At 37.9% G+C, this 27,956-nt stretch overlaps 1 protein-coding gene across 1 annotated transcript in view; it reads right to left on the bottom strand.

The window, feature by feature from the left end:
• Nucleotides 1-27,956, bottom strand: part of EPRS1 (glutamyl-prolyl-tRNA synthetase 1) — an 83,298-nt gene that overhangs the window by 24,424 nt on the left and 30,918 nt on the right. The window contains exons 16-22 of the mRNA XM_063114299.1: nucleotides 27,446-27,558; nucleotides 25,092-25,209; nucleotides 19,613-19,966; nucleotides 10,001-10,234; nucleotides 8,536-8,798; nucleotides 6,811-6,862; nucleotides 6,079-6,288 (exon numbers count right to left, since the gene is read on the bottom strand). Of these exons, the coding sequence (XP_062970369.1) occupies nucleotides 6,079-6,288; nucleotides 6,811-6,862; nucleotides 8,536-8,798; nucleotides 10,001-10,234; nucleotides 19,613-19,966; nucleotides 25,092-25,209; nucleotides 27,446-27,558 (1,344 nt within the window). The remainder of the gene's footprint in view (nucleotides 1-6,078; nucleotides 6,289-6,810; nucleotides 6,863-8,535; nucleotides 8,799-10,000; nucleotides 10,235-19,612; nucleotides 19,967-25,091; nucleotides 25,210-27,445; nucleotides 27,559-27,956) is intronic.

Below are 27,956 nucleotides of genomic sequence, written 5' to 3'. Positions count from 1 at the left end.
CGTCCAGCAGGGGAGGCGGAGGCTCCGCAAAAACCACACACCCTGTGGGGCCACCACTGCGTAATCCACCAGGTAGGCTTCACCGCAGGCACCCGGCTCCATTCCCAGCCTGGCCTAGTACGCTCGGAGAAGGGAGACGTCCAGCAGGGAAGGCGGGAACTCCACGGGGACCACATTGCTGCCGAGCAATCCAGCAGGCCGGCCCAATGCGTACAGAACACAGAGATGTCCAGTAAGGGAGATAGAAGCTCCGTAGAGTCCACACACCCTGTGGGGGGGCCACCGTCACGCGATCCAGCAGCAGGTAGGCTTCACCACAGCCACCCGGCTCCACCCCAAGCCCGGCCTGGCGCGCACAGAGCAGGGAGACATCCTGCAGGGGAAGGGGAAGCTCTGCAGAGACCACACGCTCTTCAGTGCCTCGGCGCACCCCAACAGCCCGGGCCAAAGCGCACGGAACAGAGAGAAGTCCAGCAAGGGAGGTGGAAGCTCAACAGAGACCACACACCCTGCAGTACCGCCCCATGATCCAGCAGCCCAGCAGAATCCAAGCTGACCAGAGAGGTGGCTCCCCAGAGAAGCCCAAGACCTGAGGCAAACACACACGCAAGGCACTAGTGGCCAACTGAGCAGTCACAGAGGTAGCCATACCAAATAAGCAACCGTAGCAACATCATAGTCAGTCAATAGTGTCAAACCTGTGGACTGTGAAACCCCCTGCCACAATGAATAAACATCAAAGAAAAGATACCAGAAATACGAAAAATCAAGAAAGTACACCACAAGGATAATAACTCTCAAGTTCTAGATCCTATAGAACAAGAAGCCCTTGAAATGACTGACAAGGAATTTTGAGTGATAATTCTAAGGAAACTGAATGAGATACAAGAAAACTCAGCTAGACATCATGATGAAACGAGGAAAAGTATACAGGACCTGAAAGAGGAAATGTACAAGGAAATCAATGTCCTGAAAAAAAAATGTAGCAGAACTTGCGGAACTGAAGAAGTAATTAAGTGAAATAAAAAACACAACAGAGTTTAACCAGCAGGCTTGTGGAAGTTGAAGAGAGAATCTCTGAACATGAAGATGGGCTGTTTGAAATAACACAAGCAGACAAAAAAAAAAAGAAAAAAGAATCAAAGGCATTGAAGAAAATCTGAGAGAAATATCAGACAACCTTAAGCGCACAAATATCCGAGTCACGGGTATTCCAGAAGGGGAAGAAAAAGGAGATTGCATTGAAAACATATTCAACAAAATAGGGGCAGAAAACTTCCCAGGTATAGGAAAAATCACAGATCTTCAGATCCAGGAAGCACAATGATCTCCAAACGTATTCAACCCAAAAAGGTCTTCTCCAAGACATGTTATAGTCAAATTGGCAAAACTCAAAGACAAAGAGAGAATCTTAAAAGCTGCAAGAGAGAAGCATCAAATCACCTATAAGGGAGCCCCAATCAGGCTAACATCAGATTTTTCACCACAAACCCTAAAAGCCAGAAAGGAATGGGATGATACATTCAAAATACTAAAAGACAGAGATTGCCAGCCAAGAATACTCTACCCTGCAAGGCTATCCTTCCAAAATGAAGGGCAAATAGTATATTTCTCAGACAAAAAAAAACTGCGGGAGTTCACCACCACATGAACACCCTTACAAGAAATTCTCAAGAGAGTACTGGGTTTGGTTCCTGAAAATTAACTACCACTGCCATAAAAACTAAAGAAAAAGCAAAACCCACTAGTATAATAAAAATGGCATTCATGAAGAGAAAACAAACAAACAAAAACGCTATCTACAACCTAAGGAACTGACAAACACAGAAACCAAACAGTAAATCAGAAAGCAAGGAACAAAAGACACCTAAGACAACCAAACAATAATCAATAAAATGCTAGGAATAAATCAACACCTTTCAATAACAACTCTTAATGTAAAAGGCTTAAATTCCCCAATCAAAAGACACAGACTGCCTTACTGGATTTAAAAGGAGGACCCAACTATATGCTGCCTACAAGAGACCCACCTCACCCATAAAGACTCACATAGACTAAGAGTGAAAGGACGGAAAAGATTTACCATGCAAATAGAAAAGAAAAACAAGCTGGAGTAGCTATTCTTATATCTGACAAAATAGACTTTAAACTAAAAACCATAAAAAGAGACAATGAGGGACACTATGTAATGATAAAAGGACTGATCCATCAAGACATAACAATCATAAATATGTACGCACCCAATGTTGGATCAGCCCGATTTATAAAACAAACTCTATTAGACCTAAAGAAGGAAATAGACACTAATACCATAATAGCAGGGGACCTGAACACCCCACACTCAATATTGGACAGATCATCTAGGCAAAAAATCAGCAGAGAAACACAAGATCTAAACAGTACACTAGACCAATTGGACTTGGCAGATATCTACAGAACATTCCACCCAACAACCACAGAATATTCATTCTTCTCATCAGCACATGGATCATTCTCCAGGATAGATCACATATGACGTCACAAATCAAGTCTCAACAAATTCAAAAACACTGGAATTATCCCATGTATTTTCTCAGACCACAATGGATTAAAATTAGAAATCAATAACAAACGAAATTCTGGAAACTACACAAACACATGGAAAATAAACAGCATTCTACTTAATGACATATGGGTCCAAGAAGAAATCAAGCAGGAAACCAAAAAATTTATTGAAACTAATGAAAACAATGATACATCACACCAAAACCTGTGGGATACTGCAAAAGCAGTATTAACAGGGAAATTTATTGCATTAAATGCTCACCTCAGAAGAATGGAAAGATGGCAAGTGAACGACCTAACACTTCACCTTAAAGAACTAGAAAAACAAGAACAATCCAAACCTAAAGTTAGCAGATGGAAAAAAATCATTAAGATCAGAGCAGAACTGAATGAAATTGATACCCAAAAAACAATACAAAAGATCAATGAATCAAAAAGTTGGTTTTTTGAAAAGATAAATAAAATTGTCAAACCATTAGCATGGCTAACAAAAAAAAGAAGAGAGAAGATTCACATAACAAAAATTAGAAATGAAAAAGGTGATATTACAGCTGATTCATATGAAATAGAAGGAATCATTCTAGACTACTATAAACAACTATACGCCAACAAATTTGAAAATCTGGAAGAAATGGATAAATTTCTGGACACACACAAGCTCCCAAAACTGAACCGTGAAGACGCAGAAAATCTGAACAGACCAATAACAATAAAGGAGATTGAAGCTGTTATCAGAAGGCTCCCAACAAAGAAGAGCCCAGGACCAGATGGATTCACAGCACAATGTTACCAAACATTCAAAGAGGAATTGACACCAATTCTTTACAAACTATTCCAAATTATTGAAACGTACGCAAATCTCCCAAACTCATTCTATGAAGCAAACATCATCCTGATACCAAAACCAGATAAAGATATAACCAAAAAAGAAAACTACACGCCGATATCCTTGATGAACACACGTGCAAAAATCCTCACTAAAATACTAGCAAACAGAATACAGCAACACATATGTAAAATTATTCACCACGATCAAGTGGGATTCATCCCAGGGATGCAAGGTTGGTTCAACATATGCAAATCAATAAATGTGATACACCATATTCATAAGGTCAAACACAAGGCCAATATGATCATCTCTATAGATGCTGAAAAAGCATTTGATAAAATTCAACACTCATTCATGACAAAGACCCTCTATAAGTTAGTTATAGATGGAAAGTATCTCAACATAATTAAAGCCATATATGATAAACCCAATGCCAATATCATCCTGAATGGGGAAAAGCTGAAAGCTTTTCCTTTAAGAACAGGAACTAGACAAGGATGCCCACTCTCACAACTCCTATTCAAAATAGTGTTGGAAGTACTAGCCACAGCAATCAGAGAAGAGAAGGAAATAAAGGGCATCCAGATTGGCAAACATGAAGTCAAACTGTCCCTGTTTGCAGATGACATGATCCTATATATCGAACAGCCTAAAGCCTCTACAAAAAAACTCTTTGAGGTGATAAATGATTTCAGTACAGTAGCAGGATACAAAATCAACACACAAAAATCAGTAGCATTTCTATTCTCCAATAGTGAACATGCAGAACGAGAAATCAAGAAAGCCAGCCCATTTACAATAGCCACCAAAAAAATAAAATACTTAGGAATTGAGTTAACCAAGGAGGTGAAAAATCTCTATAATGAGAAGTACAAAACACTGCTGAGAGAAATTAGAGAGGATACAAGAAGATGGAAAGATATCCCATGCTCTTGGATTGGAAGAATCAACATAGTGAAAATGTCCATACTACCCAAAGTGATATACAAATTCAATGCAATCCCCATCAAAATTCCAATGACATTTTTCTCAGAAATGGAAAGAACTATCCAGACATTTATATGGAATAACAAAAGACCATGCATAGCCAAAGCAACCCTGAGCAAAAAAAAATAAAGCTGGAGGCATAACACTACCTGACTTTAAACTATACTACAAAGCTATAATAACCAAAACAGCATGGTACTGGCATAAAAACAGACACACTGTTCAACGGAATAGAATAGAGAATCCAGAAATCCACCCACACACCTACAGCCATCTGATCTTTGACAAAGTCACCAAGCCTATACACTGGGGAAGAGACTGCCTCTTTAGCAAATGGTGCTGGGAGAACTGGATATCAATATGCAGGAGAATGAAACTAGACCCATACTTTTCACCATACACTAAAGTCCACTCAAAATGGATTAAAGAATTAAATATACACCCTGAAACAATAAAACTTCTTAAAGAAAACATAGGAGAGACACTTCAGGAAGTAGGACTGGACACAGACTTCATGAATATGACCCCAAAAGCATGGGCAACCAAAGGAAAAATAAACAAATGGGATTATATCAAACTAAAGAGCTTCTGCACAGCAAAAGAAACAATTAACAGAGTTAAAAGACAACCAACAGAGTGGGAGAAAATATTTGCAAAATATACATCTGACAAAGGATTAATATCCAGAATATACAAGGAGCTCAAACAACTTTACAAGAAAAAAATAAGCAAACCAATTAAAAAATTTGCAAAAGAGCTACGTAGGCATTTCTCTAAGGAACATATACAAATGGCCAACAGACATATGAAAAAATGCTCAACATCACTCAGCATTCGGGAAATGCAAAGCAAAACCACACTGAGATACCATCTCACCCCAGTTAGGATGGCTAAAATCCAAAGGACTCTAAATGATAAATGCTGGCGAGGTTGCGGAGAAAAAGGAACTCTCATACATTGTTGGTGGGACTGCAAAATGGTGCAGCCTCTATGGATAATGGTATGGAGGTTCCTCAAACAATTGCAGATAGATCTACCATATGACCCAGCTATCCCACTGCTGGGAATATACCCAGAGGAATGGAAATCATCAAGTCGAAGGTATACCTGTTCCCCAATGTTCATTGCAGCACTCTTTACAATAGCCAAGAGTTGGAACCAGCCCAAATGTCCATCACTGGATGAGTGGATAAGGAAAATGTGGTATATCTACACAATGGAATACTACTCAGCTATAAAAATGAATGAAATACTGCCATTTGCAACAACATGGATGGACCTTGAGAGAATTATACTGAGTGAAACAAGTCAGGCACAGAAAGAGAAATACCACACGTTCTCACTTATTTGTGGGAACTAAAAATAAATAAATAAATTCACACACACACACACACACACACACACACACACACACACACACACACACACAATAAAAAACCAGTGGGGGTGGGGAGACATAACAACTACAGTTCCTTGAAATTGATACGACAAGCAAACAGAAAGGACATTGTTGGGTGGGAGGGAGGAGAGGGAGGAGGGAGGGAGGTTTCGGTAATGGGCCACAATAATCAACCACATTGTATATCAACAAAATAAAATTAAAAATAAATAAATAAATAAATAATAAAATTTTAAAAATAATAAAAATTACAAAAAGAAAACATCCTTTTGAGTTTATGAGAGAAAACTACAAAAAATAAAAAAGCAAGCTAACTTACCTCGGGGGCAAAGTCAGCAATGTGAGTCTTCTCTTTCTCTAATGCACCTTGAGACACAAACATGGGGAAATAGCAGTTTTCAACACCAAGTTTCTTGATCTCAGCATCGATAAAGTCCTTGATGGATTCCCAAATGGAATATGCCCAGGGACGAAGAATATAGCAGCCACTTACATCATAGTATTCAATCATTTCTGACTTTGTAATGACCTTTTTAAAAAGAAAAATATAGTGTTTAAGGACTAAATTGAACAAAAATTCTAGTACATGTAGCGAAAGTATAATAACCAAAATTCAAATCTTGAGGCTTCCAGTTTTGATACAGCCTCTTAATATGGAACATCATAACAGAAGTAAAACGGACCTTGCTACACTGAGAAATGACATATAACAGGCTCTAAACTCTTAAGAAGACTTGAATTCCAATCTTGCCTCTGCTATTTACTTATCTTTGTAACTCTGGACTAATCCCTTTAACTCACCATAAAAAATAGACAAATAGATAAATAGATAAATAAATAAATAAATAAATAATGACTATCCTGTAGAGCTACTTTTTAGTTCAATACTTTATGTGATCATGCTTTGAAAACTGTGACATGTTAAATGACTATACTATTATTAAAGGCATTATACATTATTACTATTAACTTTGTGCCTGGATCTTAGACTCTAAACATAAAGCAGCCTTGAAAAATTTAAAACATAAAAATCAACTGAATGCATACTCACTTGAGAATACCAATCAGCAAGATTTTCATCTTTTTTTGCCTCAAGACCCAACCTGCCGATATTAAAAATAAAGATAAAATATAAATCTCCTCATTCAGTAATTGCTTTTAGGTTAAATGAAAATAAACCTCTGAAGTTCAAAATAGATTAGTTTTTCTTCCATGTGAGTTATTTCAATATTTATATCTCTTCTATATTCATTTCCAAGATGTTTTTAACCTAGAAAACACTTCAGTCATCTCCTAAAAATTAGGAAAGCCAAACCTAACAAAGGCTATAATTTTTATGCAGACATCTCTTTTACAAAGTTCTTTTTAAGGTAATGTATTTGTAATAAAGACAGAGCATATTCACAAATATTCAACTACTAAAAAAGAAATACTTCTTGTCAACTTCAATCCAAGTCAAATTATAGTAAGATCACTGTCTCACTGAAAGTAACACATAAAAACAATGGCTATCCACACAAACACGTATACGTGTGCATGTATAGGTATGTACGTGTATATATATATATACATACACATTTATACATATATGACAAGTTTTTCTTTTAACTATAGTAAATCAAAGTTGCAGAGAGAGATACTTGTAAAATAAACTAGATATGCAACAAAAAAACTATTCCAGACAATAAATAATCCTTTCCTTGAAACATCAACAATTACTTTCAGAACTGTATATGATCCACACAGAAAAAGCTACCCATTAGCTATGTTTTATAAAAGGTATATCTTTTTAGAGTTTATAAACAAGGATGTATCGGCTTAAACTTTTAGTGTATTTGCATTTGTTTTCTCTGTTTTTTCACTATGACACAATAAAATACCTATATGAAACCTGGCCTTTTCACAAGCAATCAAAAGGTAGGTAGATGGTGAGAAGCTGTACTCTCTCTTCCACTATTCTATAAATATGATCGTCCAGTCATACACAAAAAGAAAAATAATTCTTACATTCTTTTAAAGAGACATTGTGTGTATGGTGTAAGAGATGAGAGAGCAGAATTTGAAATTCAGCTGAAGAAATTTAAAACCAAAGTATCTGAGTAACAACTTTTTCTCTTTATTAAGCCATTGAAGGAAACCTATCATAAAATTTACTCTAATTTGGGGATGGGGATTATAGACAGGAAAATTACTTTATTCATATGGACTGGAAGATCCAAAATGGTCATCTATTCCACTGTTTTGCGTCTAAACTGGCTTTGCTTCATATTTAAACTATGAATTCTTAAATACTATTCAGGATGAAGTTCTCATTTAGTCTTCACAAAAGATTTTCACCTGAAAAATGTGCTTAAGGTGCAAAACAATGTGTATAGTTAGGCTACCAATTGTGTTAAACGCCGGGGAGAAAAAGGAATATTTATATATATTTGTATTTACTTGTTTGATCAAATGAAAATCTCTCAACAGATACAAAAGAAACTGGTAATAATGGTTAACAATTCATTATGGTGGTAGGGGTAACTGAAAAAATGGAAAACAAGCATATGAACTTCTTATATGCTCAGATTCATGAACCAAGCAAATGAACGTGTTACCTATTTTTGAAATTAAATAAATAGAAAATTAACAAAAGCTCTATGCTGACATTAAAGCCTCAGCATTCACTGACAATGCAACAATCAAACTAACCAAAAGTTATTTCTAAAAAAAAAAAATTTAAGAGTTGAATTCATTCAAAACTCTGTTCCACTTTGAAGTTCCCATATTTTATTACCTGGTCTGTTTCTTAGGCCCCTGTCCTTCTCCTGCCCCACTTGGTGATAGCCCACTGCCTTGGTTTTTAGAAGGGTCTTTCCTTTGACCATCATTTTGTTTCTGAGGCTTATTCTGCTTTTCAGATTTATTTTCTTTTTCTTTCTTCTTCTTATCTTTGTCCTCAGCCCCAGTGACAGACACAGGCTTATACTCTACTCCTGTGAGAGACGTGTACTGTGCCTTCAGCTGAAGTAGTTCTTGTACAGCTACATCTATTTGATCCTTTAGTTTAACAAAAAGGGAAAAAGGGAAGATAGTATTTAATTCAAATCACTATCCAAGCACATTTAAATTCAATGTCCAAAGCTTTATAAGCATGTTTGCAAACATTACTAAAAACAGAGGGTTGTGAGGTGTGGATGGAGAATGTTAAATACACTAACTACTGAAAATGAAATTTAAAAAAAAAAAAGAATATGATAATCAGGCAGAACTGTGCAAAAGAGTGACTGCAAAACAATATGGTCTGTAAGTGAATGGTCCAAATTTAAATTAAAGTAATATAAAATTTAAAATTCACTTCCTCAGTCCCAATAGCTACATTTCAAGTGTCAATAGCCACATGTGGCTAATGACTACTGTACTGGTCAGTACCGTTATAGAACGTTCCCATCATCGCAGAATGTTTTATTAAAAGCAATGGTACACAAAATGTATTCCATGGGAATCTAAGTGAAAAGCCATTAAATTATACACATTGAACATTTCACAATTATAAAGATGACAGTAATCAAGTTTCTATATTATTGGTTAAATCCAAAACCTGTAACAACTTACTATCTTCCACTCTTGTGAATCTGTACTAAAACACCCTACTTCTATCAAGATAATAGAATTAGTATAAACTACACCAGAGTTCAAACTAAACCTGTGATTTGAGATTGACAGAGCTTTAGGAGAATGAATCAAACAAGTGGGGCATTAAGGGCCTACAATGGGCTAGGCACTGTGCTAGGTCTCGGTTCCTATTGTCTGAGATCTTACAGATTAGAAGAAAACAAGACAATTTCACAGTTAAAATATAGTGAGTTTAATAACTATGTCAAGGAAGGGTAGTGTCATATGGAAATATCCAGTCAAATTTAATAGGGGTTAGAAAAGATCCACATTCCTGGCCCATGGCTCACTTGGGAGAGTGCGGCACTGGTAGCACCGAGGCCGAGGGTTCAGATCCTATATAGGGATGGCCAGTGCGCTCAAGGGCTGAGCGTGGTGCTGACCACACTGTGCTAAGGGTTGCGATCCCCTTACCAGTCAAAAAAAAAAGAGAAGATCAACAAAGCTTTCTCTAAACAGCAATACAAAGTTGTGAACTTAAACATGAGTAGAAGTTTGCCAGATTTGATGGGACAGAAAGTGCACCAAGCAAAGAAAATAGTCTAAAATGTAAAAAACAAAACACACAAACAAAATACCACACTAACCTTAGATGCTTTTTCAGCCTTAAGTTTTCGAACTACCTCTCCTTGGGAAGCTACTTTGTCAAAAAGTACTTTGGCTTCTGGCGTTTCTGAACCGGTAGACTCAGAGTTTCTGGTTGGACTTGAATCTGAACTTCGAGATAATGGGGGCTGACCAGGGATATACTCCTTCCCAGTTTTTTCTTTATACTGAGTTTTCAGGAAGAGTAAGCATTCCACAGCCTCATTTATTTTAGCCTGAGATAAAAAAAAGAAAGGAGAAAAGTATTTGATGCTTTCTGAAATTTCTAAAAATTTCAATGTCATTTAAAAATCTTTATTTATCACCAAAGTATGCCTGAAAATAAACTAATCATGGATAAACCCAAGTTAAATCAGCCTAAAATAACAGATAAAGAAAAGTTAAAATTATAAATTACATACATTCTCTCATATATAAGCCATTAAAATAAAAAAACACACATAAGCATACAACACTACCTCTTTCCACTTTACATAAGTAAACACAAATAAATTATAGAACAGTGAAGCAAATTGTCAGTGTCAGGTCCTGGTTCTGTAAAGACTGTAGCCAAAATTTACAAAATCAAAATAAAGACCAGCTCAATGGCTTTGCTTATACAAACCTTATTTTCTTCAGCCTTCTAAACAGACATTGAATACGGCATTGAAAAGGAAAAGTTTGGGCCCAACTAAATAGTTACATCGCTCTTTTAAAAATTTATAATGAAATGAGAAATTATGTTGAAGTTTTTAATTAAACACTCCCCTCTATATTTCAACCTCTGATACTTCAACACAATCATAATGAAAAAGAATGACACACTCAGCCCACCTGAGACACTTGTGACTTTAGCAGCGAAAGACAGCAACACAGGCAAAGGACCCCAGCTGGACATTTTGTTTTACCTCACATGGTGGTACCATCTAATCACAAACCAACACACCACTGGAACACCAAGGCATCAGTGAAAACAGAGAGAGAAAAGTGCCCCCAAACTAACCTATCCAATTTTTACAGCCACCTTCCAACAGTGCTCCAGATAGCTAAGTGAAACTCAATAGAAGCCAGGGAGAACACTCAAATGGGGGTCCTAGGAATGCATGAAAGCAGTGGTACACCTTCAAAGAATGTCCACCTATGAGAAAGCAAATCGCATGTCCTTGTCCAGCCACTTTTTGATTTAATGTTGTTCTGCCTATTGACTTAGAGTCTGTCACACTGGGCACCAGACAGAGGGAGTAAAAGTTGCAGGAGAAAATGCACAAAGAGAAGATGAGGGTAGAGTGTCTGATTTGTACCCTGACCTGACTCTTGTTTATATTCTGTTTTTAGAGTTTTCACAGCAGATTCCACCTCAGCCTAAGAAAAATGGCATAATTAATCAGACATACAAGAATCAAGAAAAAAAGAAACTTCCATCAGCTAAAAGAATGAAAACGGAAAAAAAAGTTGAGATATCCTTGCAATCATTTCTAGAAAAAGACTATTTGAAAGAAGTTCCATTTTACAATATAAGCAGGTATTTACCAGAATTTGAAGTCAGATGGCATACTTTTCACATAGAAAAAACACTTGTTTGTAGTAAAATTACAATTTAAAATATTACAAAAGAGAAAATTAAAGTGGGCAAACTACTTCATTATTGAATGAGGTACTCTAGAGTAAAATTATATATATTTTATACAATATATATATATGAAAATGGGATATTCTAGATAACTAAGTAATCTATTCAGGTTGTTATTTCTCAAAAAGTAAAATTATACTAATCATGATAAAATTCTCCCTGATAATTTAGAAGGTACCTAAAGATTTTTGAGAGAATTAGAATTGATAATATAATAAACACTCATTTTATGGCATATTTACTTTGTGGCAGATACTATGCTGAGTGCTTTACATGGATTATCTTATTTAACTCTCAAAATAACCTTTATCTGTACTCTACAGAAGGAAGAAGTAAAACTTACAAAGATTAAGTACCTTGCCCAAAGTTTCTCTAGCTCTAGTGGTAGAGCCGGTATTTGAACGTAGGGTTTATTACAAAGGCTGGGATCTTGACCACTATGGTTTGCACAACATTAGAGAGGATATTAAATGTGCATTTTAATCCTACTAACAGGCTGTGAGAAATGCTTTTCGAAAGAGATCTGAGTCTTACTTTGAATACATTTGTTAGAATACATAAAGCAGAACTGAAGGAAGGGGGACAATAATCTCTCTCAATACTCTAGGTTTCTGGATTAAAAGGCATTTACAAAGGGAAATTGGATGGTGTACTATTAAGCACAATATTATACAATAACAGAAGTTTAAAGAGTACTTGTTAACAGATTTTAAGTTCTTAATGAACAAAGACTGTTTTAAACTTATCTAACATATGCCAATACAAACATCAAAAGTTTTCATTAATTGTTGACGTAGACTGACATAAAAGACTTCAGTAAAGGTTTAAAATAGGAATTTGAGATAAGAAGAAGTGATCCTAAAATTATGACTGAGGGAGATCCAATCAAGATGGCGGAATAGACGGTCCACAGCGTCACTCTCTCCCACAAATCAACCAATTTACAGCTATAAAAATGTTAACATCAGCCAAGCCGGGGCCGCTGGAGCTCAGGGGAAGAAGAGGAGAGACCTACGAAGAAGAGGAGAGACCTACGGAGTTCATGAAGGCAGGAGAAACTACGATGTGAGAAAGAAAAAGCTGCTTTGAGCATCTCGGGCCGCGGGTGCTTTAAGGCTTGAGCTGATGAGCGCATGGAGCAGGAGACGGCAGAAGCCGCAGCTGTGCACTTCAGATGGAGTTACTTGGAGGCAGCAGGGGAGAAGAGGGCCTTGGCGGCCCCAGGACAGCAAGACCACTAATAGGGTTCACGTGGACCCATGCAGGAGTAAGGAGCCAGAACAACTGAAAAAAGGGAGCCATTCAGAAGCCGGTGAGTCATCAAAAGGGACCGGCCCATGCATGGCCCATCCCATGGGAAGTGTTTGCAGCACGGGTGGTGGGAGAGACAGGCCCACCAGGGGAACACTGGGGGCACAGCAAGGACAGCTGATCTGCTCCCCAAACAGCACAGGACCACTCAGAGGAGACTGGTCGGGAATACAGAATTGCATGGGGTGCAGTTTGATGAAAAAACTCAGGCCCAGATCAGAGATTCTACAGAACACAGATCCACCGGGTCTCTGGAGAGCCAGAAGTACCTAGAAGGTCAACCATTAAACCCTGAGCTGCACAAAAAGCCTTCCCTAGGGAAAAAGCAGCAAAGCAGCAATTTAGCTCAACCATAGAGCTCAAATACTGTTCCCACAGGAAGTTACCACATTTTAGAAACAAAGGACAAAAAATTAGTTCCGGGCCAGGCACAGCAGCGCCTTGGGGCCTGCCAGGGAACTGGAAGTTTGGATCTGGGGACCAGACCCCACTCCCACTTCCAGGCAAACTGTACCAGTGCATTGGGGCCAGCCTGGGGACCTGAAGCATAGAGAAGAGGCCTGGACCCCCCTCCCACAACCAGGCACACCATGCCAGCACCTCGGAGCCCACCGGCGGACCCAGGGCATGAAGAAGGGGACTGGACCTCTCTCCCACAACCAGGCACACTGAGCCAGCGCCTTGGGGCCCACCCAGGAACCTGGGGTATGGGGTTGGGGACTGGAACTCTCTCCCACAACCAGGCACACTGCACCAGTGCCTCAGGGCCTGCCCAGGGACCTGAGGTATGGAGAAGGGGACTGGACCTCTCTCCCACAACCAGGCACACCAAGCCAGGCCTGGGGGCCCACCCATGGCCCTGGGGCATGGAGAAGGGGACTGGACCACCCTCCCACAACCAGGCACACCATGCCAGCACCTTGGGGCCTGCCTGTGGACCAGAGGCAAGGAGAAGGGGAATGGACCTCTCTCCCACAACCAGGCACAGAGTCAGCGCTTCAGGGCCCACCCGGGGACCTGAGGCATGGAGAAGGAGACTGGATCTCTCTCCCACAACCAGGCACACCACACCAGCACCTTGGGCCCCACCCAGTGACCCAGGGCATGGAGAAGGGGATCGGACCACCCTCCCACAACCAGGCACACTGAGCCAGCGCCTTGGGGCACATCCAGGGGCCCAGGGTATGGAGTCAGGGAACAGACCACCCTCCCACAACCAGGCACAACATGTCAGAACCTCAGAGCCCACCTGGGGACCTGGAGCATGGAGAAGGGGACTGGACCTCTCTCCCACAACCAGGCACACCAAGTCAGCACCTCAGGGCCTGCCCATGGTCCCGAGGCATGGAGAAGGGGACTGGACCACCCTCCCACAACCAGGCACACCATGCCAGCACCTCGGAGCCCACCCAAGGAACTGGGGCATGGTGATGGGGACCGGACCTCCCTCCCACAACCAGGCACAACATGCCAGCACCTAGGAGCCCACCTGGGGACCCAGGGTATGAAGAAGGGGACTGGACCCCTCTCCCACAACCACACACATGGCGCCAGTGCCTTGGGCTCTGCCCACGGACCAGAGGCATGGAGAAGGGGACCAAACACACCCCACAACCAGGCATACTACCAGTGCCAAGGAGCATGCCAAAAACAGCAACCCCACATGGGTGGCCCACCATAGCCCCACAATAACCATGGCTGCTGCAAAAGCGGCTCGACACCACAGCCACCACGCAGATGGTCCGCCAACCACTGGAGTGCATTCACACAAGAAGAGTCACCAGTAGAGACAAAGAAAAGAAGAGGATGTCTCTTTAAACAAAACCCATTTCAGAGTAACAGAAGAAGCATCTGCTCTATGATAATAGTGGGGGACCTGATCACATCTCTCAGCATTGGACAGATCATCTAGGCAACAAGTTAACAGAGTAACCATTATTCTTTCAGAAGGAGAGAAGAAATCTAGGGCAATTCAATTGGGGGGGGGGGGAGAGATTGGACAAGGGGCATAAAGAGTAATTACGATTTGTAACAATATATATGCTAGTAATACTGATTTAATCAACATATCTCAATGTTCAACCCCCAAAATATGTATAATCGATTTTGATTCAATAAATAAAATAAATTATTTTTTAAAAATTATGATTGAAAACTGGGAGGTAAAAAAAATGGAGAGAATAGAAGAGAACTCAACCTGGTTACATTTAGAATGAAAAGTACTCAAACAGCTATTTTTGCAGTAGATGGAAACATTTCTCTGTAGATATAGGAGGAAACTTTAATATAAGGAAAATCTTAAAACTTTATAAATTTAAAATAAGAACAAAACCTTTCAAAATGACCTAGACACTTCTTCTATTCTCAATGAAAAAACTTTTCCAAAAAACATTTTTCAAATTTTATTTTTTCCAACTTTATTACTGTTTACTCATCTTTGTCCTTACTAGCACATCTGAGAAAACTACCTACACACACCAGTAATAATTACTCCCCAAAGCAGAAATTTTCACTTGTTGGGGTGGAAGGTGAAGAACAGGAAATCCTTCTAGCTGAGGAAGGGGGAATGTTGATGATTTACATTATATTTTTTAAAGTGTGCTGGGAAATTTAGTGAACTAAAAGCTCGCAGGTTTTTAAAAAGAGGCATTTTTTAAAAAATCATCTGATTAGAAATCTGTGTTTAACTTAAATACCTAAACCTGTAAGAAATAGCCCAATTACTGAACCCCGATCCTGCGAGCCAATATAGCATGGTGCAGAGCCCAGAACACATGCTCTGTTGCTTTTCAAATGGGCTGATTCATTTACCTAAATCAAAACTTACCCGCTACTTCTCTCTGACACAAATCGATTAATACAAATTCCTTAGATTTTCCTAGAAGATTCCTGAGCTGAAGTCTTGTGAAGTGTCTTGAACCACAATCTTCTATACGATGTATTTATGCTTGTTTAGATCAAAAGCAAGTTTGTATTAAGTACCAAATACAGATATAGCAGAAACCCACTGCACACAAATTACAAACAAGAATCTCAAAAATCACCAAGTGAAATAATGGGTTTGTTTCTTAGTTTCTCCTCTACATTTGTATTTTTTGGCCTGAGTATTCTTAAATCTATTTTGGTGGGAGTACAGGGTAGTGGTTTTCTAGAACTACCTGTTAACTGGACAAAAGGGGTACAGTGATGTGTTTCCTCTCCTGTCAAGCTATGATTTAGATTTCAAAAACAAAAACAACGGGGTAAAAAATAAAAGAGTAGGTGTTATAACACCAAGGTCAAGGGGTTCAGATCCCTGTACCAGGCAGCTTCAAAGAAAAGAAAAGAAAAGAAAATATTGGCAAAATATATCAATATATCAGATGAATTACTTGGGGCATAAAATACAAAGTGCTATGAATTAAAATGCTGCAAGTTCAGAATTAAACGGTTTTCAGCACCACCCTCCCCATAAATTGGATTTGACAAAAAGAGAACATTAGTAACAAAACAACTGTGAATTACTTTTAATTAATGTAATAATCATTTGATTTTGCTGCCACTTATTATTTCAATTAAAAAAAATTATTAAATATAAAGGTCCTCAAAACTCTCTCCTCTAGGATAGAGGTCAGCAAACTTTTTCTGTAAAGGGGTAGATGGTAAATACGAGGGTACTTTAAAAAGTTCATGGAAAAATGGAATTAAAAGAATACAAATCTTCCTATGAACTTTTTGAAGACCCCTCATGTTTTAGACTTTGTCTCTCTTGCAACTACTTACCTCTGCAGCTTTACCATGAAAATAGCCATAGACAATATGTAAACTACTGGGTGTGGCTGGGTTTCAGTAAAATCACATTTACCAAAAACAGGTGGAAGCCACATTTAGCCTGCAGGCCACAGTTTGTTAACCATGCCTTAGAGACTAAACTGTCATGTTTAATAAGGTCATTACCGTTTTTTGGCTCCCATTTCAAGCAATATTATAATTTCATCTTCAAACAACTGCACTCATTTATATTTCACATTAGTGAAATCTGTTCAAAATCAAAATTCTTTTTTTAAATTACAACTTTAGAACTTTAGAAGTTAATATTTAAAATCTGAAAAGTGACTAATTTTTTAAGTAACTTAATATTCAGTATTATTATATGTTTGGAATAGTCGCTTTTATGTACCTCCCACTATATTTGCTTCATCTACTATTTTAATTCAGCAACCTACTGAGCAAGGGGAAAAGGATGAGAAAGTGGACTTAAAGGTGGACTTCCAGGTTTTTATTCCTTGCCTATCTCTTTCTTATACCTGGCCTTTATGCTTAAAAGTTATTTCACAGAAGCACCCATCTGATCCTAAAGCAGAAAAATGGGGAAAACAACAACAACAAAGAGAGCAAGAAAAGTCTAATTGAAACCAGTAACTTTAAAACTTCAGCCTTCCTTACCACTAAACATGACATGGTAAGACAACTACTTTTTATAGAAAATGAAATGATTAGGAGGCTTAGACAAATTATTAAAGTAAACAAGCACAGACTTGCTTAATAAATAATAATAAAACCATAAATGGTGCTTACAATGAGATGCCCCACTGCCGCCACCTCTAATGGGTAACAATGTGGGAGTGAGCCAAAATCCAGGCTTTGCAAACTTTGGGATGTTATCTCACATCCACAGTTTCTCATTACTTACTACAACAAGCCTGCAGGAAAAGGATTCATCTTTCAATATTACTGGGCATGCCTGTTGTGAAGATTAAAAAGTGTGTACTACACAGTGTCAGGTGTAGGCTAAATATGAGTTCCAGTCCCATTAATTGTGTTGGCTCTCTACAACAGAAGAGAGTACTACTTACTACTGTTGGTAATTAGAGAAAAAATATAAGCTGTATTTTGAAACACAAATATGGTACATAGTAGGCATTCAATAAATGTAGGTTAAATTAAACTGAAGTCAGATTTATTTCAGTGTCACATTTACCAGCATCGAAATACCTGGTAAAAGCACCTGCCCAATTATCAAAGAAATTTAAATTATTTTACCCATAGGCTGATTTGTCATAACCTCGACAGTGTTAACATCATGAGAGCATGAAACAGGATGGATGGGAGATGTGGCTGACTGTCACTCCAATTATAATGGCTGCTGCTGTTACTTAGCTAACCAAGAATCGACACAGAATCTCAATGTAGTCTAGTCAGACTGAAGAAATTTGAAAACCAAAGCTCTTTCCCTCAAATTACACCTAGAAAGGGGTCCATAGTTAGTGTCCACCATGCAGAGCACAGAACGCTACCAACATCACCACAGGGCAGGAAACATCACGGATTTATATCCTAAACCAAACCATCCAGCAGCCTTTATTCCTTGAAACAAAGCTATTTTAGATAATCATGGCTCTGCAGGATCTCAACAGGCTCACTAAAGAGTGAAGAGTAAAGAGAAAGGAGAAAAGATTTCTCACACTTCAAAATGGACAGAAAAATAGTAACACTTGGGGCAAAACCCCCAAATCTCTCCAAAGCATTTTCTCTCCTCACCAGAGACCAAATGTTCGTGAATGAAAGCACTGTAGGTGGCATGGTTTCCAGTCAGATGCCAGCAATGTGCCAATGAGATGAGGAACTTGCAGCCTCAAGTTACTCTCAGCCTAAGCCCCAAGACCCTGACAGGACAGGAGATTTCCTGATCACATTTTGAACAAATCCCTTCCGGCCACATTCCATCAAGTCCAGTGGTGCACCACACCTCTCTGAGTTTGTGGACAACCCGATTCTACAATTTTTGGCATCCAGTCCCAGCACTGTTATTTGATCATATTTTAGAACTATGCTGTTGTCTGAATATAACTATGTATCTTCACTATCAAACATGGTCTTCCTCTATCACAGACGCCATTCCCTTTTTGTCTCTTACACCAAGTAATCCCATTCCATACTAGGTGATACAACCCACTTGGCTAAATGTTTTGCCTGAGGACCCACTAAAACAAGGATAAAATTTATACTTCAACCAAAGTTTAGTATCATTTGCAGGTTCCCCTATGAAGGGAATTGGTCAAAAACCTCTTGACAACCATTCATTATTCCCTGAAAACACCCTGTACCTGCCTACCTCTCTGCCTTTGCTGATTCTCAAAGCATGATCCCTGGGCCGATCACAACACCATCACCTGAACAACTTTTTAGAAATGCATCTTCTCTGCACACTCTGGACCTACTGAAGCTGAAAGCCGAGGGCTGGGGCCCAGCAATCTGTTTTTTAGCAAGCCCTTCAGTAACTCTGATGCATAACACAGCTTGAGAACCACAGTTCTATGCTTAACGTCACCTTCCTCTAAACTTTGTTCACCCATAAAGGGTTTCTTCTACTTCAGGACTACTATAGATATTCTTTATGAATTGCTTCCTCCTTCCCTGCCACTTATGACCACAAACACTTCTCCCAGCAATTTATACATATCACACAGGATTACAGTTACTTTGTATGTTTCTTCCCCAGCTCACCCCCACTAAGACTGTGAACTGCTTCTTATTTGTATTTCCAGAGCTTAGCACACAGCAGGTATCAGTAAATGTTGATTGTTGTGTCAAAATATTTGAGCAAACAGTCTATAGACAATTTGTTTTATAAGATGATGAGACTACCTAAGCAATTTCAAAGCATGTGCTTGCCTCAGTTCAGCATACTGACCTTAGGGGCTTTATCAGCTTTCAGCTTACGAACCACCTCCCCTTGTGCAGTAACTTCATCATACAGAGATTGACTTTCCAGGATACTTGCTGATGATTTGGAAGAAATATCCTGTACTACTGCAGGAGGATGTCCAGGTTTATATTCCTGGCCGGTTTTCTCCTTATATTCAGCTTTCAAAGCCAAAAGTTGCTTTACAGCAGCATCTATATCTTCCTTCGCTGCCTTTTTGGCTTTTAATTCACGAACCATGTCTCCTTGCACAGCCACTCTGTTGTAGAGAACTACGGACTCAAATGTACCACAAGTATTATTCAGAGAAGCTGCTGGTTTTTCCTTAAGAGGAGTAGTTGTCTACCAAGGCAAAAAAACAGAAGTAAAATAATTAATTCATGTTAAATGTCTTCCCACAAAATCATACCAAACTGATTGTTTTATAATATTTCAAGTTCAAAACACAAATTAAAATCTTAATCCCTTAAAAAGTTTTAATGAATAATCTCATCCCTAGAAATTTAGCCTAATGAAAAATGACAGAAGTAGACAAAGGTGGAGGTACATGGATATTCACTGGAGCCTTATTATCAATACAGTAAAAAACTGAAAATAACCTAAATCTTTATCATTAGGGGACTAATTAAAAAATTATGACACATTCATCAGGTCTGAGAATAAATCACTGCTCCACCACATACTAGCTGTATGACACTGAATTAGTTATTTAAACTGTTTCTCTACTATAAAAGAGGAATGATAATTGTATTTAGCCCACCAAATCAATGGGAAAATAAAAAGTAATGAATCTATGTAAAAAGCCGTAAGTCACAGAGACTGAGAAAAAAATAAGCATCAATAAGCATTACATATCATTATTAATATAATCTTAAAAGATGATATATATATCTCAATTGTTAAGTGCTCCACGAAAAACTGTGATATAATATCATTCACCAACATGAAATCGTTTCATTTGTGTAAAATTATACATTTATAGGTATTTACAGTATTTCTGGGTGAAGTTACATATATACAAATACCCATAAACACTAATATGCATACGTAATGTTTAATAATATATAGTAAGGGAAGAATATAATTAAGGGAGCCACTCTATATCAAAAAATATATATTCTGTTCTGCTACACTTACTTTGTAACTCATTCATGGCTGGTAAACAGGGGAACCTATCAGTTTAACACAGAAAAATCACACTGCCTTATATGTGATTTCTGCCAGTGAGTTCAGGTTTTCTGTAAAACAAAGCAGCATGCAGGAACACACTTTCTCACAATAAAGAAAAAGCTTTAGAAGTACATGACAAGCTTTTTTTGTTTGTTTGTTTGTTTTTTTTGTGACTGATAAGGAGATCGGAACCCTTGGCTTGGTGTTGCCTGCACCGCGCTCAGCCAGTGAGCGCACCGGCCATCCCTATACAGGATCTGAACCTGCGGCCTCGGCACGCCACTGCGCTCCCAGAGCCGCACTCTCCCGAGTGAGCCACGGGTTCAGCCCCCTGACAAGCTTTAAAAGAAGCTGAAAAGCCTGCAGGTGGTACTTAAAAATATGGTTTTCTGATACAACAAGCAAACAGAGGGGACATTGGTGGTGGGGAGGGGGGGAGGGGGGAGACAGGGGGGTTTTGGTGATGGGCAACAATAATCAGCCACAATGTATATCGACAAAATAAAATTTAAAATAAATAAAAAATAATATATATATAAATATAAATAAATAAATAATAAATATAAATAAATAAATTATATATATATATATGGTTTTCCATAACATTAAGCCATCTGATGGAGGTGCAAGTGCGGATGAAGGAAGTTTCAAAGACACATCCTCTTCAAAAAAAAAAACAAAAAAACACATCCTCTTCTGCTGAAGCATAAAAGATTGAGAAAACAAACAAACAAAAAAAAAGACACTGATGAAGCAGGGTATATCCTGGATTAGACTTTAATTTTGATAATACTAGTCTCTACTGGAGAGCTCAGGGACCTACCTATCAAAAGAGAAAGTACCATCCTTAAGTTTAAGGCTGCAAAGGATATCTGACTGCACTGTTGGGTACAAATACCAGTCAACTGTACTTGAACTTCTACTAGGATTTGTGCGAGTTTCAAAGCATTTCACAAATTTTTTGACACTGCTCCTACTAAGAGATGGGTCTACATCCCCCTGATCTGCGCAAGCCTATGACTGTTCTGACCAACAGAGAGCAACAGAAGTGGCACTAGCTATGTGAGACTTCCAAGGCCAAATAATAAGAGGCAATGCTGCTTTCACCTTGTCTACTGGACACTCACTTTTAGAGGCCTGGACTGTCATGTAAGAAGTCTTACTGCCTGGACACGACCATGCTGGAGAAGCCACTGGTAGCTATTCCGGTCAACTTCCACCTCAGCTCCCAGCCAACAGCCAACATCTCCTGGCACTCATTTGAGTGAGACATTTTGGAAGTCCAACCCAGCTGAGCCTTCAATGACTACTACCCAGCCAACACCTGACTGAAACCATGTGAGACGCACAGGTTCCCAACCCTACTTTTCCTGATAAATCACCATTGTTTTTCTTACTATGCAATTTTGAAGAACATGAAGTTTTTCAAGAACACATACTAACTTACTACATAATACCACAATCTTTCCAGGATATGTAAAAGATGAGAGGCGCAGGTGGGAACTGGGACCAATGAGAGACTAAAAGCCAAATTTCCCATCTCATGCTTATTCCATGATACATACTAGTAGTTCTCAAGGTGTGGTCTACAGACACCAGAGGGTTTCCGAGACCCTTCCAAAGAAGGTCTGAATGGTCACAGCAATTTTCATTATATTACTAAGATTTAATTAGTCTTTTTTGCTCTCATTCTCTCTTGAGTATTCAGTATAGGTTTTCAGAGTCTGTTAAGTCAGACATTAAAGAGATTTGCAAAACTTCAAAATCATACCACCCTTCTAACTAAAAATGTTTTAGTTAGACCATATGTTTTGGAAAATATAGTTAATTTTCATTAAAAATGTTATTTATGTTAACATGTAATTGAGTTCATTTGTAAATGAATTAATAAACTTTTAAAACTTCTCAATTTTAACTTTTAGTATAGAAAAAACTGATAAATATAACCCACATAAATAAACTATTTTTAAGAGTATAAGGGCTCCCAAAGCCAAAAAGTCTAAGGATTGCTGGTATATATTCATGATACAAAATAGCAGAATACAGCCTTATTTAAATTATTATTTCTTTTTTCTTTTGGCTGAACTCACATAATTTTTAATTTGTGTAAACTAAAAGCTCCAGTCATGACATTCCCACTGTAAACAGTTTCAAACTCATATCTCCAAATAAATTTATGTGTTTCTGTCTTCCCTGGCTCAGGTTATTTACCATTTATTTACCTAGTTAACCAAGGCAAAACTAGGAGTTACTATCTTACCAATTCCACTTCCTAAATCCATCCCCTACTTTATTATCTTCCAGGCTCTCATCCTCTAGCTTCCTGACCATATGTAAGCCTTCTAACCTCATCCCCTAGCTTCCTGACCACGTATAAAGCCCTTTAATCATACATCCAATCTACCCTAAAAACTATCTTCTACATTGCTGTCAAATCTTAAATGACTACCAAATTGCCAAGATCCATGAATCTCAAACTATGTGTTAAGGAGCTCCAGGGTGCCACAGAAAATTAATAGGTATGCCATGGGATATTTTAACTTCTCGAAGTAAACAGCACTACACAGTCATCACTCAGTATCTGCAGGGGATTGGTTCTAGGACCTTACTTGGAAACCAAAATCCGAAGATGCTCAAGTCCCTTATATAAAATGGCGTAGTACGTGCATATAACCTTTGCACATACTCCTGTATACTTTAAATAATCCCTAAATTATTTGTAATACCTAATATGATGTAAATACTATGTAAATAGTTGTTACATTGTATCATTTAGGGAATAATAACAAGGAAAAAAGTCTGTACGTGTTCAGTACAGATGAATTTTTTTCCCAAGTATTTTCAATCCACAGTGAGTTGAATCCACAGATGTGGAACCCACAGATATGGAGGGCTAACTGTACTTGACATCTGTCAAACACTGCACATGCTACTACTAGCTCAAGGTGGTTCAGTTTTAGCATTAGAATATGTTACATTCCTTCTGATGATGTTCCTTTGCTAAGCTGGATTTTCCACAGCTGCTGTGTTAAGAATCAAATAACACATGAAAAACAGTGTAGGACAGGAAATAAGCCTGATAGTGAACCATCTGAGTCCAAGGTTCAAGAAAAAAATAAAAGAATTATTTTTTTCTTTCAATTTGTGTGCCATTTTAAGAAGGAAATAAAAATAAGAATGAAATTAAAACACAACATTTAAGAATAAAATAAAACATTTTTTAAAAAATATTTAAAATATTTTTTCTTCCAAAGTTACTATGATATAAATATTTATGTAGTTGTTTGAACTTAACTACTTAATAAAGAGAACTGTTAGGAATTTCATTTAGTCTAGAGGTGTCATAAAAAACCTACTGAGCAACTGAGGGTGCTATGAACTGAGGAAGTTTGAGGACCTCAGGCCCACACAACAAACCTACTTCTCTAGGCGTGTCACTACCTCTCAAAGCCACACCCTGTATGACAAGGACAGAAGCTGTGTGTCCATGTGGAATGTCTCTCCCAACCTCGACCTAGGCAGATTCCTAACTCATTTTTAATGACAGAGATTAAGAATTACCTCCAAAATGAAAAAGGAATAACAAAACATTCATATTCACTTCTTAAAAGGCAAGTAAACATTTCCCTATCATCCACACCATAGCAGTTCCTATCCTTTTTCTCTTATGTGACACCAATGGCCGTAGGGAGCTCTTCTCCAATAGGCAACAGAGTTTGACAGAAAAATACAGATGCAGAGTCAGAAAACCAGATCACTGATCTGACTGTCAATAACAAGTTTTGTGATTTGGGGCAAGACTTCTTTCCATCCCACCCCATCCCACTCCATCCCACCCCCCATTTATAAAATAAGAAGCTAAGCACAGGGGGTCTTCAACATATTTCTCAGCTCTACACAGTACTCCCAAACTGAAGCAGACTAGCTACGTATTAAAAAGAAAAGCATATACTGCAGCTCTACTAGGAAAAGAAGCTTTTCTAAAAAATTATTTTAATCTAGCTTTTCTTGCTTTTTAACATAATAAAAGTAAATTTTAAAAATCTTGTTTTGCAAGGTGTTTTAAAATCTTACATGCAAGTATGACATTAACAAAAACACACAAAGTAAGCTATTATCTTCTTCAGTCACAACAGTAAGAAAAATAACCATTTGTATAGAAATATATTCTAAACACTAGCATAGAAACATCATTGTTCAGATCCCCTTACTGGCCAGCCACAAAAAAAAAGAAAAAAAAGAAAGAAAGAAAGAAAGATCACTGATTACAGATATATCTGTTAAAGTCAATACTCACCTCATTTTTTGTTGCTTCCACTTTGGTCTTTTCCTTTGACCCAAACGTTGGCATTTCCTTTGTATGCCCATCAGGAATGTAAATCAAAATGCACGGGGCTTCTCTGCAACTATATGGGCTAAAAAAAATAAAGGGGCAAAAAAGTTTATTTGAACAAAATGATCAGAACAGCAATTAAAACTGAATTCTATATAAATCAAACGGCATTGAGTAAATGCTTTTCAAAGTTTAAATAAACAGTCCATTCTCTCACTATTCAGATCAGAGGCTCTTCAGAGTACTTTAAAAACAATGAATACACAAATAAAAATTGGCAGTCCTTATTACACACTTCCAATTTATGAACTTTCATAGATATGCGTAAGCTAAGCCCAGGGCAAAAATACATCTACTCTGCCTGCCACTAGAAATGGTATTACTGGTTATTCATGCTATCACTCTTGATTTAACCATTCTAGTGGCTATAGGGTGGAATTTTATTGTGTTCTTAATCTGCATATCCCTAACAACTAATGATGCTGAGCATCTTTTCATGTGCCTATTGGCCATTTGTATATCTGCTTTGGTGAAAAGTCTCTTCAAACCCTTTGTTCATCTTTAATTGGGTTTAATTGGGTTTGTCTTTTTATTGTTGAGTTCCAAGAAATCTTTATTCTGAATACAAGTCCTTTATCAGATACTTGTGCAAGTATTTTATCTCATTTTGTGGGATGTCTCTCCACTTTCTTGATGGTGTCCCTTGAAACACACATTTTTTTAGTTTTTATGAAGTCCAATTTATCTATTTTCTTTGACTATGCTTTATATCCAAGAAAGCATTGCCAAGTCTACAAAGATTTACACTTATGTTTTCTTCCAAGAGTTTTATAGTTTTAGCTGCTACATTTAGGTCTCTGGTGCATTTTGAGCTGATTTTTGTACATAGTATGAGGTAGGAGTCCAACTTCACTCTTTTGTATGTGGCTATCTGTTACTCTCATCTCAGGAAAGGCAATGTGATACTAAGATGAATAAGACAAAGCATCTGCCTTTAATGAACTTAAATTTTAGCAGTGGAAACAAAATAGATAGATACACAGTTTCAACAGTGTGTGATAGCTATTCTAAAGAGGAAAGTGCTAGATGCTCTGGGGACACACACACTGGGTACTATTCAGACTGGAGGAATGAAGGAAAGCTCTGGAGGAAGTGACATTTGAAAGGTTACTCAGATTAAGAAAAAGAAGAAGGTCCATTCCAGAAAAAGGCACAGAGGTTCAAAGGCACTTACTGCCTTTGGAATGCCCCAAGTAGTGCAGTATATGAAACAAAAGTGATCAGAAAGAGGTCAACTGCAACAGGGATGGCTCAAGTGGGTAGAGAGCCCATAACATGAAAAATCTTGCATATCAAACTAAAATGTTTAAATTTTACTCTGAAACTAACAAGAATTTTTAAGCAGGAAAGAAATGTGATAAAATTATTACTTTGAAATTTTCAGACTGGTGGCCATGTAAAAAGTGGATTAGAAAAGAACCAAATTGAAGGCAAGGAGACACTTTAGAGACTGTTTCGTCAATCAAGGAAGGAATGCTAAGGTCCTGAAATAAGACAGAGCAATAGAGCCATAGAGATGAATTAGACAGGCAGTACAAACAACAGTGTATACTGGCTGGAATAAGGGATAAAGGAGAAGAATAAATCACAGATGATATCTAGGATCCTGGAATTTTGAACACATTGAGTTTGAGATAGTTGGAAGATACTTATTCACAGATGTCTAAAAAGTAGTCAGATTCACAAGTCTGAAGCTCAGGAGAGAGGACTGACCACACAGTTAAAGAGACACAATTGAAAAACAAAAAAAACAAAAAAACAAAAGAAAACAGCACAGACAAAAAGAAAACCAAAAAGAGCAGGGCAAAAATTTATATACTGAAAATTCTCTTCCTAATGATCCTATTATTTCATGGTTTTAAAAAAAATACAAACATGGTTATCTTTTTCTGTCTAAATGTATCTGCTGCACTACTTATATTCTGTAATACAGCTAGTGAAAATATAGTACAAAAAAAGGTAATGGTAATAATTTCAACTCAACAATAAGGTGATACACTAAAAATTTTTCTTTATACTTGTGCTACATGAAAATTAATAAGATCATTTAGTTTTAGAAATGAATAATTCATGTCCAGTGGATATTATGTTGTTTCAGAGCTATCTTTTGTTAAATTACCTAAGTGTGAAATATTAAATACAGAACAATAAAACAGAGCAGAGATGTACAGTATTTTAGTGAAAGTTCAACTTTTTAAATATTACTCACTACAAGACTTCAAGCATTTTCATTTAGATGTTCAGTTATATTTATTTACCTAACAGGTTCATAAGGTTGATCACATATGAAGAATCCTCTTCTCTGGAGTTGTATAATGTCTCCTTTCTTCAAATCTTTAAGGCAGGGATCCCCTAGCATTAGTTCTTCATGCTGTAAAGAAGATATAAAACCAAAATAGACTTCCTCAAAATCAGAGCATTAAAACAATTCCAAAATGCAAGCAGTTTTTCCAGTAGCTGAATATTCCCTTTTCAAACAGATGTGTTAAAAATTTTACCATAAGCACACACAGCGAAACAGTGAAATGTTACAATAAATTACAGTTTGATTTATCACATTTTTAACAGTTAACGCTTATAAACTGACTGGCTTCAGGAAATCTCTGAAGCAACTTGGTTGGCTTTCCTGGGGAAATAATTTCCCTGCCACAAATACGAAACACAGTGCAAGAAGCGCGTAACAGACTCATCTGAAAGGCATGCCAGCAAAGCACTTGACTGCAGGGCTCTAGCACAGGGGGCCCAGGCTCGACTCTCAGCTCTACCATT

This window comes from Cynocephalus volans, chromosome 11 (assembly GCF_027409185.1).
Source record: "Cynocephalus volans isolate mCynVol1 chromosome 11, mCynVol1.pri, whole genome shotgun sequence".
Classification (NCBI taxonomy): Eukaryota; Metazoa; Chordata; class Mammalia; order Dermoptera; family Cynocephalidae; genus Cynocephalus; species Cynocephalus volans.
Note: the sequence above shows the minus strand (reverse complement) of the source record. Positions and strands in the feature narration are given on the sequence as shown.